The sequence below is a fragment of the Oryza glaberrima genome, chromosome 12, assembly GCF_000147395.1.
Source record: "Oryza glaberrima chromosome 12, OglaRS2, whole genome shotgun sequence".
In the NCBI taxonomy this organism is placed as follows: Eukaryota; Viridiplantae; Streptophyta; class Magnoliopsida; order Poales; family Poaceae; genus Oryza; species Oryza glaberrima.
This window is the reverse complement of record NC_068337.1, coordinates 4,004,811-4,021,141: the sequence shown is the minus strand read 5'-3', so window position 1 is coordinate 4,021,141 and position 16,331 is coordinate 4,004,811. Positions and strand designations below refer to the sequence as shown.

The following is a 16,331-nucleotide window of genomic DNA, read 5'->3' as shown; positions in this document are numbered from 1 at the left end:
AACGGTTAACCTCGCCGCCGTCCTCCTCCTCCTCCCCCTACGTCACACCGCACACGGCGTAGCCAGCGCGCCGCCGCTTTAAAATATTTCGCGCGCGCGCGCGCGCAGCCAGCTTCGTCGCCACGCCAACGAACGCCCCCCGCGTATAAACGCCACCGCCACCGCGCTCCTCTCTCTCTCTCTCCTCCGATCGATCCAAGAATCGAAGCAGAGCGGAGCAGCGTCGCCGGCGAGAGAGAGAGAGAGGTGTTCCGGCGCCGGGATGAAGCTCAGGTCGCCGATGTCGCGGCGCGCGCCGCCGACGATGCTGGCGCTGCCGGCGCCGCCGCGGCTGGGGTGGGGAGGGAGGACGGTGGTGGTCGGTGTACGGGACGACGCGGAGGGGAGGGAGCTGCTCACCTGGGCGCTCGCCATGGTCGCCTTCGCCGGCGACCGCGTCGTCGCGCTCCACGTCGCCACCCCCGCCGCCGCGACCGGCGCCGATCAAGAAGGCGCCATGAGAATGGCGGCGAGGAGGATCAGAGCCACGGAATCGCTCGCCGCATTGCTCCGCGCGTACGACGGCTTCTGCGATCTCAACCAGGTTCGACTCGACTCCAGTTCATCGCCCACACTCCCCCAACCAGGTTCGATCGCTTGACGAATTCCTCGCCGCATTCTCAGATCAGCCTGGAGCTCAGAATCTGCCATGGATCATCCATCAAGAAGGCTCTCGTGAACGAGGCGAGCTCCTATGGCGCGGCGCACCTCATCCTCGGCGTCACAAACAACTCCCGGAGTCATCTCCGGCCATCTTCGTCGCCGTCGTCCTCCTCCGCCGCCGTCGCGAAGTACTGCGCGAAGAGAGTGCCTCCGAGCTGCTCGGTCCTCGCCGTCGGCAATGGCAGGGTCGTGTACAGGCGAGACGCCGCGCAGCAGCAACTCAACCAGTGCATCAGCCCACGTATGCTATTGCCAATTGCCCACACAATTTCTCTCTGAATTTTTGTTCATGAAGACTCGTGCCATTTGCAATGTTATGTGAATTTTGTTTCAATTCGTTTTTGTTTTGGTAAAAATTTGGGTGAAAAAAATGTTGGAATGCTGCTTCTGCTGCAGTGGTGGAGACGCCGAGGAGGATTTACCGGAAGATTTACCGGAAGCTCGTCAGAGCGGCGACGACGATCACCCGCGAGAAATCCCAGGACGACGCGGCGATCGCCGGCGGCGGCCGGCACCTTCGCCGGAACATCTCGACGCCGACGAGCGCCCCCGTCTCGCCGGTCGTAGCGTTCACGCCACGTCAGGCGGAGGTCGCCGCCGGCTGGCCGCTCCTCTCGCCGGACCTGAAGTCCGCCTTGCCAGAGTGGACGGAGATGTCGGTGGCGCGGTGGGCAATGCAGCTGCCGAGCCGGTGTCCGGCGCCATCGCCGCTAAATCCACGCAACAACTCCGGCGACCAAGCGACCTCACCGGCCATCACCGCATCGGAAACTCCATCTCCGGCGACCGATGAAGCGGCGGAGCAGGTTGCACAAGAGCTTGCCTCGCTGAGAAACAAGTACTCATCCAAGTACACCATGTTCAGCTACAGCGAGCTTGCAAGAATCACTTCCAACTTCTCACCAGGTAAAAAAAACCTAGTACATATGTATGTGAAAATTCATCTTCAGAAATCAAAATTTCGGATGAACTGAGCTAAACGATAATGAATTCATGATCCATTGCATCGGATTGGGATCGCGCAGATCGGATAATCGGCAAAGGCGGGGCGAGCGAGGTGTACAAGGGTTGCTGTGATGATGGCAAGGAGGTTGCAGTGAAGGTGCTGAAATCTTCAGACAAGGTGATGGAGGAGCTCGTCTCGGAGATGGAGATCGTCAGCTCCGTCCGCCACGGCAACGCCATGCCGCTCACCGGGTTCTGCCTCGACGGCGGCGGCGGCGCCGCCAAGATCATGCTGGTCTACGACTACATGGCGAGAGGCAGCCTCGAGGAGATCTTGCACGGTGAGTAAATGTAAATTCACAAGTTATAAAATGTGAATTCTCTGAACATTTTGATCATTTCTTGATCGATGTTGCATTGCTGTTGTTTTGTTTGTGCAGGTGAAAAGGAGGGAAAAGATCTGTTTGGTTGGCCGGAGAGGTTCAAGGTGGCCGCCGGAGTAGCACGAGCGCTCGTGTACCTCCACGGCGGCGACGGCGACGGCCGGCCGGTGATCCACAGGGACGTCAAGTCGTCCAACATCCTCGTCTCTGAAGATTTCCAACCAAAGGTAAAAAACATTTCTTCAGATCAGATTCTTGATTCTTCAGAGATATTTGTCAACAACACTGCAAAAATCTGAACCTGTGTGATGCGTGATGCACAGCTGTGTGACTTCGGCCTCGCGCTCTGGGCGGCGGAGGCGGCGTCTCCGGTCACCGGCGACGATGTCGCCGGCACATTCGGGTTTGTAGCTGCAGCTGCTTCTTCTCATCTTCTTGAAGAATTCAAGTGAGGAAAAGAACTTGAGGTGATCAAGCTGGCATTTCCATGGCAGGTACTTGGCTCCAGAGTACTTCATGCACGGCAAGGTCAGCGACAAGATCGACGTGTACGCCTTCGGCGTCGTCCTCCTCGAGCTCGTCTCCGGGAGGAAGCCGGTGAGCTCCGGCGGCGGCAAGGGCAAGGAGAGCCTCGTCATGTGGGCGAACACCATCATACAAGGAGGAAAGCTCACTGACCTCGTCGACCCCAGCCTGCCGACGGACGGCAGCGGCGTCGCCGGCGAGGTCGAGAGGATGACCCTCGCCGCCGCCCTCTGCATCCGGCGATCGCCGCAACGCCGGCCTAGCATTGCAAATGTGAGAGAGACTAACTACTACTCCGAATTGCCATGTCATTCGGCTATTCTCAATTTGCTAAGCTGCTTGATCTCTGAATGTGTTTAGGTTCTGAAACTGCTCGACGGCGATGGCGACGCTGTCAGGTGGGCGAGGTCGCAGGCCGGTCTGTCCGCCGGCGACGACACCGACGACGGCGATGGCGCTTCGCCGGAGAAGAAGGACATCCAGTCGTACATCAACCTTGCGCTGCTCGACGTCGTCGACGACTCGGCGTCCGTCAGCAGCGGCGGCGGCGACTTCACGGCGGCGAACGTGTCGCTGGAGGAGTACATGAAGGGGAGATGGAGCCGGTCATCGAGCTTCGACTGAAGAGATCCATCATTTCCAATTTTTGGGAAAATTGGAACAATGCCATTATAATTTTGCAAAATTTAAGATATGTTATTCTGACCCACATATCATTGACTCATGTGGGTCCTACATGTCATTGAGATGCCGATATCATATCTTAAACTTTGCAAAATTATAATGACATGGTTCTAATTTACCCTTTATTTTCTGGGTGTACATATTGATCTAATCATTCATTCAGTTCATTGTATTTTTCATGTATGTTAGTCCAGTTTCTTCTCTTTGTGTTTTTAGGGGGTGTTGAGATTCCCATCTTCAGTTTTGGCATAGTGTTATATGCATTTCTGACGCAATTTGTAGTGTTACAAACTTACAATTCAAAGGATGAAAATGAAGTATGCACATTATTCTCACTAATGTTGATTCCAGTGTTAGCTTCCTTCCATCTTCGTGTAATCTACCTGTAGTGTGATGTTAACTTTGGGTGTACATATGCTGCTTGTTTATCGACTATGAACCTTTTCAAATGTTCTACAAACTTATAAAATGGCTGCTATTCTTGCTCAAATCAGTACTTCCTCAAATCAGTTCATGTCCAAGTCCAAACTAATACTCATTGCACAAATAAAAAAAAGGGTCATGCCACAGTAAGATATCACATTATAACAGACTATTTTATGCCGTACCAAATACTACCTCCGTCCCATATTACTTGTCTTTTTGAGTTTTTGTTTGTCAATGTTTGATCATTCGTCTTATTAAAAAAAATTTAGAATTATTATTTATTTTGTTTGTCAATTGCTTTATTATCAAAAATACTTTACATATGACTTATCTTTTTTTATATTTGCACTAATTTTTTAAATAAAACGAATAGTCAAACGTTGCAAATAAAAAGTCAAAAACGTCACCTATTATGGGATGGAGGGAGTAGGATGCAGCATCTTTTTGTTCCGTAGTAATTCAAAATGCCATGGCCACAATCAATTTAGGCGTGCAGCGTGATGATTACAATAATCAAATAAACAGGTTAGTCCCAGAACATAGATAACTCATGACAAGTCAACTGAAAGCTACGGTAAGTTGTACTATTAGGCTTACGAGGAAATTGTTTCATCACATGCAACATCATGTGGACACAGGCACGAACAGATAGCATAGCATTAGCAGGTCATCACAGATATGCGAATGCATGTGCAATCATGCATTCATCAACAGAGAGCCAGGTCATCGCACCCAAGTCAACAAGAATAAGAATGACACGTTTGCACCATGATCACCTCACAAGTCAAACATTCTTGCAACAAGTAAAATGGGTAGCTAAGATTCCACACAAAGACCCCCCATAAAAAATTGGATGAACTTTGATAATGTGTTTAGATAAGGCAAATTTATCAAGAAACCATCTCAGAAACAGAATTAAACAGCACGCAAAGAGTAATGTGAAAGTTCATTCATTCCTATATCAGTAATTGAATGGGGCAATTGCAAGGTATCTACAACCAAGGAAACCTAACAGACACACACAAATTGTATAAGTTCTGCATATATAAGTAAAAACGCAAGCAAGCCGAACAAATTTAAAGGCATTAAAGTTTGTGCCAATTTGATCGTTTTTTTCCAGCGGTTGTGCTGATTAGACTCGCAGATGGAAATCAAAAGCCCACCCTTTTTTTTCAAAAACACAGCCCATTATCCATACAGCAAATTAGCAAATCACAATAAGAAAATTACTGCAGGAACATACCCCCCTTGATATAAAAGTCTTGAAAACAAGTTCACACACAACCAGAGGTACTCTGCCCACTAGTTATATCACTTCCATCGTCTGACATCACGGTAACAGTTACATAGTTGAAATGCAGCATGGATCATCACACAAATTCCTTGGAACATTCGTGAACAAAGGCAATAAGGAACAAGAGTTCTGGAGCATGCTGGGTCAACTTAACCTGCTGTCTCGGTCTTCTCCAGCGCTGAAATTCAAAATTGTCACTTGATAAGGGAACAGGAAAGAAAGCAAACTATAGCTTCTATAGCAGTGTAAACTTACTGTTGTAGTTGAGTAACTTCTCGATGAGGTCAACATGGGTCATGAGCATTCGCCGGCAGCAGTAACGGACCAAACCCAATGCATCCAGAGCATCCCTGACAACAGAAAGTCGTAGAAAGTATGTAAAAAAAATTAATAACATGTACATAGATAGAGTCAACAGCATGTCAAAAACTAATAACAGCTCATAATCATTTCCAAAGATACATATGTACTTGCACCAGTGTTGTTAAGGTGCTAAGGCATTTATGGAGACGAGTGTACACCTCAGCGCTATAGCGTGCAAGGTGTAAGGCAAGGCGACGCAATACGAGGTGGCTGAGGCGTGATTAAGGGAGAGATTTGCAAAGAAAATAGAAAGGAAAAGGAGAAAAGCCCACCAGGCCAGGCTGCCAGTCCACAAAAAACCAACATCAACTACCCCCACATCTCTTGTGCCCTAAGAGGCATCGACGCATCGTGCGCGGCTAGTTGACGAAGGAGAGCACCACATGTGCACGCTGAGATCAGCATCTCCATCCGCCAGCCGGCGACCACCTCCCCCATAGCAGACCATCTCTGTCGCGGCCATTAGACCCCAATACCTCTCCTCCCCTCGCTGTCTTCCACTGCCACTGCAAGAGATAAGAACCGCAGCAAGCAGCAGCAGCTTGGATCTGGAGCTAGATCTTATGGCAGGGACATGGGATCTACAACAGCAAGCTGGCTGCGACGTGGAAGAAGGTGACCACAAGCTATCTAGGATTCTAGGGTTTCAGGATGAGGCGATGAGCTTATCCCCTTCTACTTTCTCTTTTTCTACTGGTTTTGCCGTCTCCTTTCCCTTTCTCCACTGGTTTTGCTGGTAAGGCGGGCGTATGCCTTGACACTTGCCACCGCCTTACCACTATGGTGACGCTACAGCGACGCCATAGCTACACCTTAACAATCATGATTTGCACAGACAAGCCAGAGGTAAACAAACAGATTAACTCGTAGGGAAAGTAGAAATGAATTGGCTTATCTAAACAAAGGTAAACACCCCTTGGATCATCAGTTTCCAAGATATGAACAAATAAAGCTTGCAGGTTGGAATGCATAGGTCAAGGTCTTATAGAATCAGAAAGATTGATGATTTCCCACTCTAAATGTGACAACATTAAGAGATAACAGCTTCATGTTACATTGTACTCTGACTTATTTCCGTATTTGTTTTCCCCCATATTCCCTACAAACAACACAGTCTTGACTCTTTTTTTTCCCTCACTTCCACTCACCTCTTAACCAAAACTGCTAGGTAAGCTTGGGAAAGAGAAGGGGGGAAGGAGGATGATTTTCACAAACAAATTGCAGGGGTAATAAAGTGGAGAATACACGCATAAATAAAGCAGCAAGTGTTCACTTCTTATATGTTTGCACTGCAAATGATCAATTACAACAGATTTCTATAATATCATATCCCATAGAAGCAATCATTTTGAGCAGAAAAACAATAAATTTCCCCAGTCACTTGTACTTCTGACTCGAGGAACTGAATAGGTACAGATGCTCAGGTCTGCTAAATTGGATTGCTTTCACCAAAAAATATATCAACATTAACTTGACTATATCCAAAATCACTTAAAAAAGTATTAAGTAATCAAACCAACATCACAAATGCATGCTCCCAGAGATGAGATGCAAATCATCATTACCCCTCTGTGTAGTCAGCCTGGAGGAGATCCAGGTACAGATCCCACTTGTTCCCAATCACCTGCGAAATATGGGGAAAAAAATATGAGCACTTCCTTACCACTAAACCCTAATCCAACCAACCAACCAACCAACCAATCTCATGCGTACAAACCACTGGCCACACAAATTAAACAACTAGGGAATCTCACGAGAGCAAAAGCTACACTGCAGAATCTAGAAGCGACCGAAACCCTAACGAGCAGCGTGCCCTAACGGAGGCGCGAAGTAGCGGCAGCGGAGCCGCGGAGGCATCAGGGAACGCATCGAATCGGACGGAACCGCAAGAGAAAAAGCAGCCCAACCGCCCGCCGCCGCCGCCTTCTTCTCCGCCGGCGGCGAAGCGGGGGCCGTTAGCCGGTAGCCCTAGATGGGAAACGGTGGGGGAGGTAAAATACGTGGAGGACGTCATGTCTGGGAGATTTTCTACCTTCCCGCAGGTGAAGCACCGCACCGGGATGATCATCTCCGATGCGCTCCCGCCGCCGCCGCCGCCGCCGCCGGAGAAGAGTGGGAGAAGGGGAGAGTCGGAGAGGGTTTTTGCGCGTTTCGAAAGGGAGGAAGGAAGGAAAGAACGGTGTCCCGCAGCCTATACGGCATAAAACCCACCCACACATACATGTGGGTGACCCCACATGTCAGTTGGAGTACATATAACCTAATGAATCTGGATATAGCCCGTGTCCAGATTCATGTATAAAAGTAAAATTATTTCGGGATAGAGGGTATATGTACACCAAGTAAATCCCTCAGGTTTGGATAAAAAATAAGGGTTTGTGATCAAATATCTTGAACGACAGTTCCGTGTTTCAAATGTATCATCATTGTTCATCAACCGCAGGCAAATTTTAAATTTCGAAACTTAATTTAATGCTGATTTTGTTCTTTTATTGTAATTTATTTTCAAGCATTGTTTTTTAAAAAACTGTGAATAATAAAGATATGCATAAATTACTCCTTTTCTTAGATTTTACGCCTAGTTTACACCATTTTAAGAAGAAAATTCAGAGGATCAACCGAAATATTTCCTTCACTCTGGTATAATCAACTGACACTTGTGACCATAAATCTTTTTGACCATACAGATTTCATTTTTTTATTAAAAAAACAGAGAGAGGGGAAAGTATCCGCATCGTTATAGCCTGGTTAAGTGGTACTTACTTTCTTACTTTCTCCGTCTTATAATGTAAAATTTTCTAGCATTACCCACCTTCATATCTAAATTCATTAACATCTACATGAATGTTGGCAATGCTAGAAAGTCTTATATTACGAAACAGAGAAAGTACCTAGCAAGGTATGGGACTCACGGACTCACTGTATTGCTTCTTCTTGAGCAATAAACCCAGTACACTGGATTTTCCAATTCAAACAAACAGTTCACAAAATCCAAATGAAGAATGATGCATGAACATATTGCACCTTCTTCTCTGCCCATGACAATTCCATATTTCAATACAAAAAGGTGCAATAAGCCTGAATAGGTGACAGCAGCATACATAATGTTACACTTGAAAGTTGTAAAGATGCCATCCAATCTGCCTGAATAACAGAAACTTGACTGACTACAGAAATGATAAATTTACTACAAAAAATGTGCAATCCTTTCTGCACTGTTTTTTAAGGATGTATGGGATACAATCTTAACTCCAAAATATAACAAATGACAAACAGATACATGTAAGAATCCCGTATTGCTATCCAGCCTCACCGTAAATTAAAAGTAAAAGAATAGTCATCCTCTATTCAAAAATCTTTTCGCCAGTGGAGAAAATCAAAAAAATGATGGAACTGAAAATACAGAGGTACCCTGGAACAAAGAAGACTGTTTTCCAGGTTTCTGAGTTTGTCAGATCCATGTTAGAAGCCTTTGCCCCCTCCAGAATACTTCCCGTTAGGCCAACACCAACTATCCCAGCCAATGTCCCAGCTGTATTTGAAACCCCCATCACTATACCAGCAAATTTTGGAGCAACGTCCATGTGATTCACGGCGAAGCCTGCTCTTCCTAGGGCCAGAAAACCGAGCGATATCGATGAACAAAGCACAGTCCCTGAGGGAGTCCTGAATAAAGGAAGAGCCATAAGTGCAACAGCTGAAACAACGAAACCAATGGTGTTCAGGAGTTTCCTCGTCTTTGTAATAGATAAGATCCTTCTTGTAATCAAATGATCAGCAACCACTCCACCGATATTAGAAAATATAAACATGTTGAAATAGGGAAGCATCTTTGACGATCCCATATCCTGAAGGCTAAGCTGAAGGCCTAATTCAAAATAGGTGGGTAGCCAATTCATAAGGACATACAAGGCATAGTGGAAGGTGAAGTTGTTTACAACAATTGCCCAAACTGGTAGACTGAAGATAATCCTTCGCCATGGGATCTTTACAGTGCGAGGTGCAACAACCCCTCCTGCTTGTGCCTTGATCTTCTCTCGTGATGCCACTTTTGGCATTGACACTTTCGGAAGGTCAGTGCGAGGTGGCTCGCTGGAAAACTTTAACCATATTACAGACCATGCTACACCTAACACTGCTTCAACAAAGAAAACTGACTGAGCTCCCATGTGCTTCACCAAACTTGGGAAAAACAACATGCCACCGGCTGCACCAAGGTACATCCCTGAGGTTGTTAGAGACACTGAGCGAGAGCGCTCCTGCGGAGGCACCCATTGTGCCAGAACAGTGTGAATGGCAGGAAATATGAATCCTTGTGCTACGCCGACAAAAAGGCGAGAAAGGACCAGGATGACTTCTCTCTTGGGGTCTAGTGGAATTAAACCGCATATCAAAGACCACAGCACAAATGACAGCAGCAGAACACGTCTACCTCCAATTCTCTGTGCTGCCCATCCACCAGGGATCTGTGATAAGACATAACCATAGTAGAACATGGAAAGTATCATGCCTTTGTTTGCTTGATTCACGCCAATGGCATCAGCTGCCACGGTGTAAGCAATCGAGAATCCGACACGCTCGATGTAACAAACATTTGTGCAGATGAATGTCAGCAGCACAATGACATAGCGCTTTGGGAACTTCATTCTCGTCAATGCCGTCATTAGTAAAGAAAGATAACCACAAATTTCTCTGATGCAGTCTTAATCAGGCCACCACTTACTGACCTCCCACAAATATTCACCAGGGCTTACCATAAGCCTGCCTCTCTTCCTTCCATATCTAGGGACACTAAGATCTGAAACAGACAAAATACTGATCATTCACCAGTGTGAAACAGTGTGAGCTTCACTTCTGCTTCATATATCCATAGCAGTTTACTGATCTCATAAGCAAATTAACTGGAAAATTCTCTATATTCTGTGCATTAACTCAGAAAACCTGCTTAATGAAGATCAAAGAAGAAGCACACATCAGTTAGTTAAACATACCAAGAGATGAATATCTCTATATTGTGCCCTTTTACCCTACTGAGTAAAGTACTTTGTGGTAAGAACAGCAGAAAACAATCGAAAACAGCATAATATTTTTTTTTAAAAAAAAAGAAAATACAAACTGCAATTTGAAACCACGTGGTTTTGATTTCATACTGCCACTAACTCTACGTTCCAGGAGAAAAGAGGGAGATCTTGAACAAACAATAGTATTTTAGATTCCAGAAGAAATGACTATACAAGCCGATCGACAGATAATATCTACTTGTAGATCGGCCCTACGCGTATCCAAGTACCTAAAAAAAGGCAAACTTGCGCTAAGCTTTTCAGTTAAACAGTACCAAACTAAGCTTAAAACAAAGCAAATTTTAACCAATCCTGCAGTTCCAAGCAAGCAAACGGTGCTACCGCGTTGCACTAGTTCCACAGATTCAAGTCATCAGGGGGCAGAGAGTAGAAGAAAAATCTCAGCCAGAAACGCTCCCAGATCAAGAAAGATCTGCATCTAAAAACCTCAACTTTCTACCCAACTCCCAAGATCTCGGGCAAAACCCCAACCATCCACCTCCAAACTCCACATTGGATATGGATTAGACCATCACACCAACGGATACTCCAACCCAAGTCGCGAAATTTTGGTCAAGATTCGCCAAACCCCCGACGGCGGCCGCACATGGATTCAGAACAGAAACAGCACAAAGATTTTTTTCGCGGACGAGCAAACCCCCCACAATAATGGCAGGAATAGCAACAATCCCAACAAACCTGGGAACGGGAAAGGGGAATCACCTCAAGATCCCTGTTTCTTGGCGCCCGCCCGCCCGCCCGCACGCACGCGGTCCCAGGTGCCGGAGGAGGAGCCGTGGATCTGGTCGTGGTCGGGCGGCGCGCGGCGCTCCCTCCTCTCCTCCTCTCCTCTCCCCTGCTACTGTGCTGCTATACTACTGGCGCCAGTGGGGAGCGGAAACAGGAGAGCGCGAGGTCGGTCAACTTCTGCTCGTATATATTGCTGCTCTTTTTTTCTTCTTCTTCTTATTATTTCTGTTTCCTCTCCATGGCTTGCACAATGCAGATGAGAGGAGAATGCACATGCACCACCACTCCCAAGTTTGGTGAAAAATCTGTAGCTAATGATTTCGCACCTAATGATTCTTTTCCTATGTCGGTGATCTCTTCTTCTAGAAGAGGATTTGTTGGGTTGGTTTGATTTGTGACCTAAATTAGTCTTACCAATTTTTGTGAATGCCAAATTTTGATAAGTTTTTTTTTGAAACCTAAGGCGGAACTTTGTTCCACTTTTATATTTAGAAAAAGAGAATTGACCCAGTTTATAAGGAAAACCGGGCCCGAAAACCATACAACTGCACGGTTAATTGCGAGAAACCGGCTAAAACCCACCACACAGAAGAAAGCAAGAGATCTAGCTACACAACTAGCAACAACGGCGGAGTCTAAATGTAGAACATCATTGCCAAGCTAAAACACAAAAGCGGCCCAAACAGCTCCAACATCACAGAAGAGGTGTTATCGTTGCCGAGCTAGCCGCCCAAGCGACCCAGCAGCACCGACTTCACAAACCGCGGCGACACTGAATCCGTGAAAGTCGCCAGAGCGAAAAGCAGCTCCGACATCCAACAATGGACATCAGCCAAGCCACCAAAGAGACACTTCCTTCACACGGCCAGCACCAACTCCTTGGAAGAGACTGCAACTTGTCATCGTTGCCAAGCATCGCCGCACCCCATCAGCGAGCAGCTCCGACTTCATCAGCAGAAGCAACCGAAGAGCGTGTCGCCCACCACAAGAACGCCATGACGACGCCTCCAAGAAGGTTAACGGCGCCCAAGAGTGTCGTCGTCGTCGAACCAGCCAAAGGCACGGCAAGGCTTTCGCCAGCGTCTTCACATCACTCACACAAGCACCCCACGTCGACGACCATGGAATAGACCGTGACGTCTCACAAGCAGTCATACCTCGACGTGACCAACCACGTCAGCGCATCCACATCCACACATCGTGAGCAGGAGGCTCACCACCAGCAAGCAAACCTGCCGGAGCCCGCCTTGACTCCGCGCAGCCGCCGAGCTCGCCGGAGCCCTCCCGAGCCGTGCAACGCCGCCACACGCAACCGCCGCCCCACGCCACGCTCGCTCCCGGTCTCCTCCTTCCCTGCCGCCTAACTCCTTCCCCGCCCTCATATGCTGACGCTGGCGTCGACGCGCCGTCTGCTGCACGGCGCCACCGTCGCCAGCCATCACCACCACGGCCGTCAGCCGCCGTGGTCCACCGGTCGTCTCCACGCCACCGTCACCAGCCGCCGCCGCCAGCCGCCACCATCACCGGTCGTCGCCAGCAGCCGCCGCCCATCCAGATCCGGCCGGGATGGCGCGGGTCCGGGGGACGGAGCGCGCTACTCGGTGCTAGGCTGGAGCGAGACGACCATGACGGCGCGGCGGAGGTCCCTGCCGTGGCGGCCTGGACACGCCGCGGTCCGCCGCCGACGTCGCCAGTCGCCGTGGTCCGCCGCCAACGTCGCCTTCAGTCGCCGTGGTCCGCCGCCGTCGTCGCCACCGTCACCGTCAGTCCCCGCCGCCGGCCACCCCCCTTCAGATCCGGCCGGAAACGGCGCGGATCTGGCCGCCACCGCCGCCGCCCCGGACGGCTCCCCCAGCCGCCGAGCGTGGGGAGGGCGAGGCGAGACCCCGGCGCCGCCGTCCTTGCGGCTGCGCGGCTTTGCCGGCACCCGCTCGGGTGGCGGCGAGGTGGAGGAGGGGGCGGGGCGAGGAGGAAAGCGGTGGCGCGCGCGTCGCCTCCCGAGCCGCCCGGGGGAGGGCGGCGCGAGGGCTGAAAGTTTCTCCTTCTATGTACTTCCTGCATCTTTTGATAAGTTTTAGTATGGTTAATTTTGGCAAGGCAAAGTTGTGTTCGGATTGAAGCCAAAATAGCCTAAGTTAACTATCGAAATGACATATTTTCTTAGGCATGCCAAAATTTGGCTTCAAATCAAATAGACACTAAACACTATTGAAATTGCCAACTATTGGTAAGGCCAATTTAGGCCTCCAACCAAACCAGCTCGTCGTTCCAAGAGCGGGATATTTCAAGAAAACTATCTGGTTAATGAGAATTCGTAGTTATATGATCTATTTTCGGAATTTACAACTGTTGAGTTTCACAACAAGAATTTGAACCATTTTTTTTCAAAACAATCTGTCCACGTCGGCCCAACTGATAGGAAGAAAATGAATAATTAAAAAACCAAAGAATAATTTTAACGGAGAACAGATTACTGAAATAGCTGAGGATGCTAAAAAGCTCCCTAAATTTATAAGGTGTTTCAAAGAGGGTCAGTCTACACCAAATCAAGGACTTGAGTTTCACGGTATAGACTATAGAGAAAGAATGTCTCATGAGAAAGTTAGCTAGAGTTGATGTACCCACTAATGTCGTGTTGGGTTGTTCGTGTTAGAAACTAATCGACCGCGCAGATAAAATGAAGTAACTCGTTAGTGCATGATAAATTAAATATGAGATAATCCATTATATGCCACTGACTTTGTCGCACATCTACGATTTACCACTGACTTTGTCACGTTCTACAATATGCCATCGACTTTTGCTTAACTTCTACGATTTACCATCGCCGTCCGTTAGTACTGTACAAATTTGTCGAAATGACCAAAATACCCCTATGACAAAAACTTCCAAAATTTGGATAAAATTATCAAAATATTATATTATAAACATAAGATTGTAAACATCCAAAATTTGATCAAAAACTTGAAATATGATATTTCATATTTTTTATCCAAATTTTGAAACCTTTTCTCCCAGGGGTATTTTGGTCATTTCGACAAATTTGTACAGTACCAACGGAGACTAACCGGACGGCGATGGTAAATTGTAGAAGTTAAGCAAAAGTCAATGGCATATTGTAGAACATGATAAAATCAGTGGCAAATCGTAGACGTGTGACAAAGTCAGTGGTATATAATGGATTCTCTCATTAAATATTAGTTTTTAATATATATATATATATATATATATATATATATAAATTTTGAAGCAATTTGCGTATATAATTTCTTTTTGAAAAAATTCACCATTTAGCGGTTTAGAAAATAAGTAAGTGAAAAAGAAAAAGGTAAATTGGGAAAATAGGACAAAGAAGACGGCCTAGGACCTGATTGATGATAATACAGAGAGAGTCATACTACACCAAATCTACTGTTCATCAGCATGACAGTAGGTAATGCGTGTAGTGCACTGCACCAGGTCTAGCCGGATCATGAAGCTGATTGGCTATGCAACGCGGAATCTTCAACGTTTTAGCTAGATGACACACAGTAAAAAGCAAGAGTATCTCCAACAGTCTTCTTATCCTACTCTCCAAGTTAAATTTTGGCAATTTTAACTCAATTTCGCACTCCAACAACCTGGCTATCTGGATGGCCAAGCCATCTCGCTGGCCAAAGTCCTCCTCGAGCTGGCCAAATTTGGCCAGCCAAAATAGCCTAGCCAATTGTGGGCCTCACGCCGACAGGCACCCCTCACCCCTTTCTCTCTCCGCTACCGGCGTCGTCGAGACGCCATCGCCATACACCGCTGCTGCCGAGGTCGTCATTGCCGGGCGCCGCCGTCGTCGGCTCCGTCGCCACCGTTGTCGGCGCCGTTGCCAGCTACCGTTGTCGGCTCCGTCGCTAGCCACCGTCGCCACCGTCGTCGACTCCGTCGCCAGATCCGCTATAGCTGCCGAGGTCGCCGTCCGCTACCGTCGTCTCCGAGGTCGTCGTTGCCGGATGCCGCCGTCGTCGGCGCCGTCGCCAGATCCGCCCTGCGTCCACCCGAGCTTGGGGCCCTTGACGGGGGTCGTTCACCGCCCTTGCCGCCGACCCCATCACGACCTCTTCCTCCTTGTGTCCACCCCGCGCGCGCGTGCCGCCGCAGGAGGCGACGTCCACCCGATTGGCCACCCCGCGTCCACCCGAGCTCGCCCCGAGCGGCAGCGACGACGGGTGGCGATGCGGCGGCTGCGGCGGATGGGGATGGGCGGATGCCGGATGGGGAGATGGGGCGGTGGCGGCAGTGGGGGCTTGGGGAAAAGGGGGGAGAAGAATGAGGAAGAAGAAAGGGTTGCAGAGACTGACACGTGGATCCCCTGTCATACACTCATAATAGAGAGGATAAATGGAGAGGCTGTTGGAGTAAACAATGTGTTTGACTTGCCAAATTAGATGGAGAGTTAACCAAATAGGTATTTGTAGAGTTAGATTTGGAGAGACTTTTGTAGATGAGCGAATGGATAGAGACTAGATTACCTAAGCTAGTACCTTCACTTCACGTGCACAACCACTTCGATCTCGATCTATGACCTGCTTTTAATTGGTTAATTTACTCTTGGTGGTATCAAAATCAGGCTGTGGGTTCAAGACAGATTATGGGTTTTAATTTGCATGTAGACGACGATTTGTGGTTCTTGGGGCTGCAGGTGTTTGGCACATGATGTCTTTCTGTCGACATATAATGCACATGCACTTGTAGTTCCAGTGTCTCAATCTTTTATATATATATATATATATATATATATATATATATATATATATATATATATATATATATATATATATATATATATATATATATATATATATATATATATATATATGCTAGTATGTCTTAATTAGGGCATCTTTGGATTAATTGGAGATAACATATATATGAGCAGTAAATAACGAAGAAAATGGGTGACATGTTAAGTTTGGATCATGTAGTACACTCTAAGATGTTGTAGTAGTAATGACTAAAATAATGCTTTCCTAACGGATGGGAATCTCAAGCTAAAAAGGAAAATTTACATCAGTCCCAGCCTAGATTTTCTATTAAAAAAACCCAGAAAAACCTAGTAACCATATGGTTTCTCTACGTCTGCACTACGAGCTGATTTTCAATTATATATGACTATAAGTTTATAGCAAGTGATTGCTACTCCCTCCGTTTCACAATGTAAGTCATTCT

At 47.4% G+C, this 16,331-nt stretch overlaps 2 protein-coding genes across 4 annotated transcripts; one reads left to right on the top strand and one right to left on the bottom strand.

Annotated features, from left to right (window-relative positions):
• The first annotated feature begins 262 nt into the window (after positions 1 to 262).
• LOC127756448 (protein kinase STUNTED-like) lies at positions 263 to 3,566 on the top strand. The gene is made up of 8 exons (XM_052281779.1): positions 263 to 583; positions 664 to 943; positions 1,099 to 1,608; positions 1,728 to 1,988; positions 2,088 to 2,257; positions 2,354 to 2,433; positions 2,525 to 2,828; positions 2,916 to 3,566. The coding sequence occupies exons 1-8, from the start codon at positions 263 to 265 to the stop codon at positions 3,177 to 3,179; spliced, it is 2,190 nt and encodes a 729-aa protein (XP_052137739.1). The 3' UTR covers positions 3,180 to 3,566.
• Positions 3,567 to 8,303: 4,737 nt separating this feature from the next.
• Positions 8,304 to 11,429, bottom strand: LOC127758038 (probable anion transporter 7). Of its 3 annotated transcripts, none has more exons than XM_052283656.1 (2): positions 11,082 to 11,429; positions 8,304 to 10,263 (listed from the first exon to the last, which is right to left on the bottom strand). In XM_052283656.1, the coding sequence occupies exon 2, from the start codon at positions 9,984 to 9,986 to the stop codon at positions 8,667 to 8,669; it is 1,320 nt and encodes a 439-aa protein (XP_052139616.1). In that variant the 5' UTR covers positions 9,987 to 10,263; positions 11,082 to 11,429; the 3' UTR covers positions 8,304 to 8,666. The 3 variants fall into 3 exon arrangements, with proteins under 3 accessions (XP_052139616.1, XP_052139615.1, XP_052139617.1); XM_052283655.1 differs by having other exon boundaries at positions 11,106 to 11,429; XM_052283657.1 differs by having other exon boundaries at positions 8,304 to 10,120; positions 11,106 to 11,429.
• Positions 11,430 to 16,331: the final 4,902 nt, after the last annotated feature.

Excerpts from the sequence above, each read along its gene's own strand:
- LOC127756448 (XM_052281779.1), top strand. The coding sequence starts at position 263 with ATGAAGCTCAGGTCGCCGATGTCGCGGCGCGCGCCGCCGACGATGCTG. Across the intron at positions 1,989-2,087 it reads CCTCGAGGAGATCTTGCACG|GTGAAAAGGAGGGAAAAGAT; the intron begins GTGAGTAAATGT and ends TTGTTTGTGCAG. Across the intron at positions 2,829-2,915 it reads GCCGGCCTAGCATTGCAAAT|GTTCTGAAACTGCTCGACGG; the intron begins GTGAGAGAGACT and ends GAATGTGTTTAG.
- LOC127758038 (XM_052283656.1), bottom strand. The coding sequence starts at position 9,986 with ATGACGGCATTGACGAGAATGAAGTTCCCAAAGCGCTATGTCATTGTG.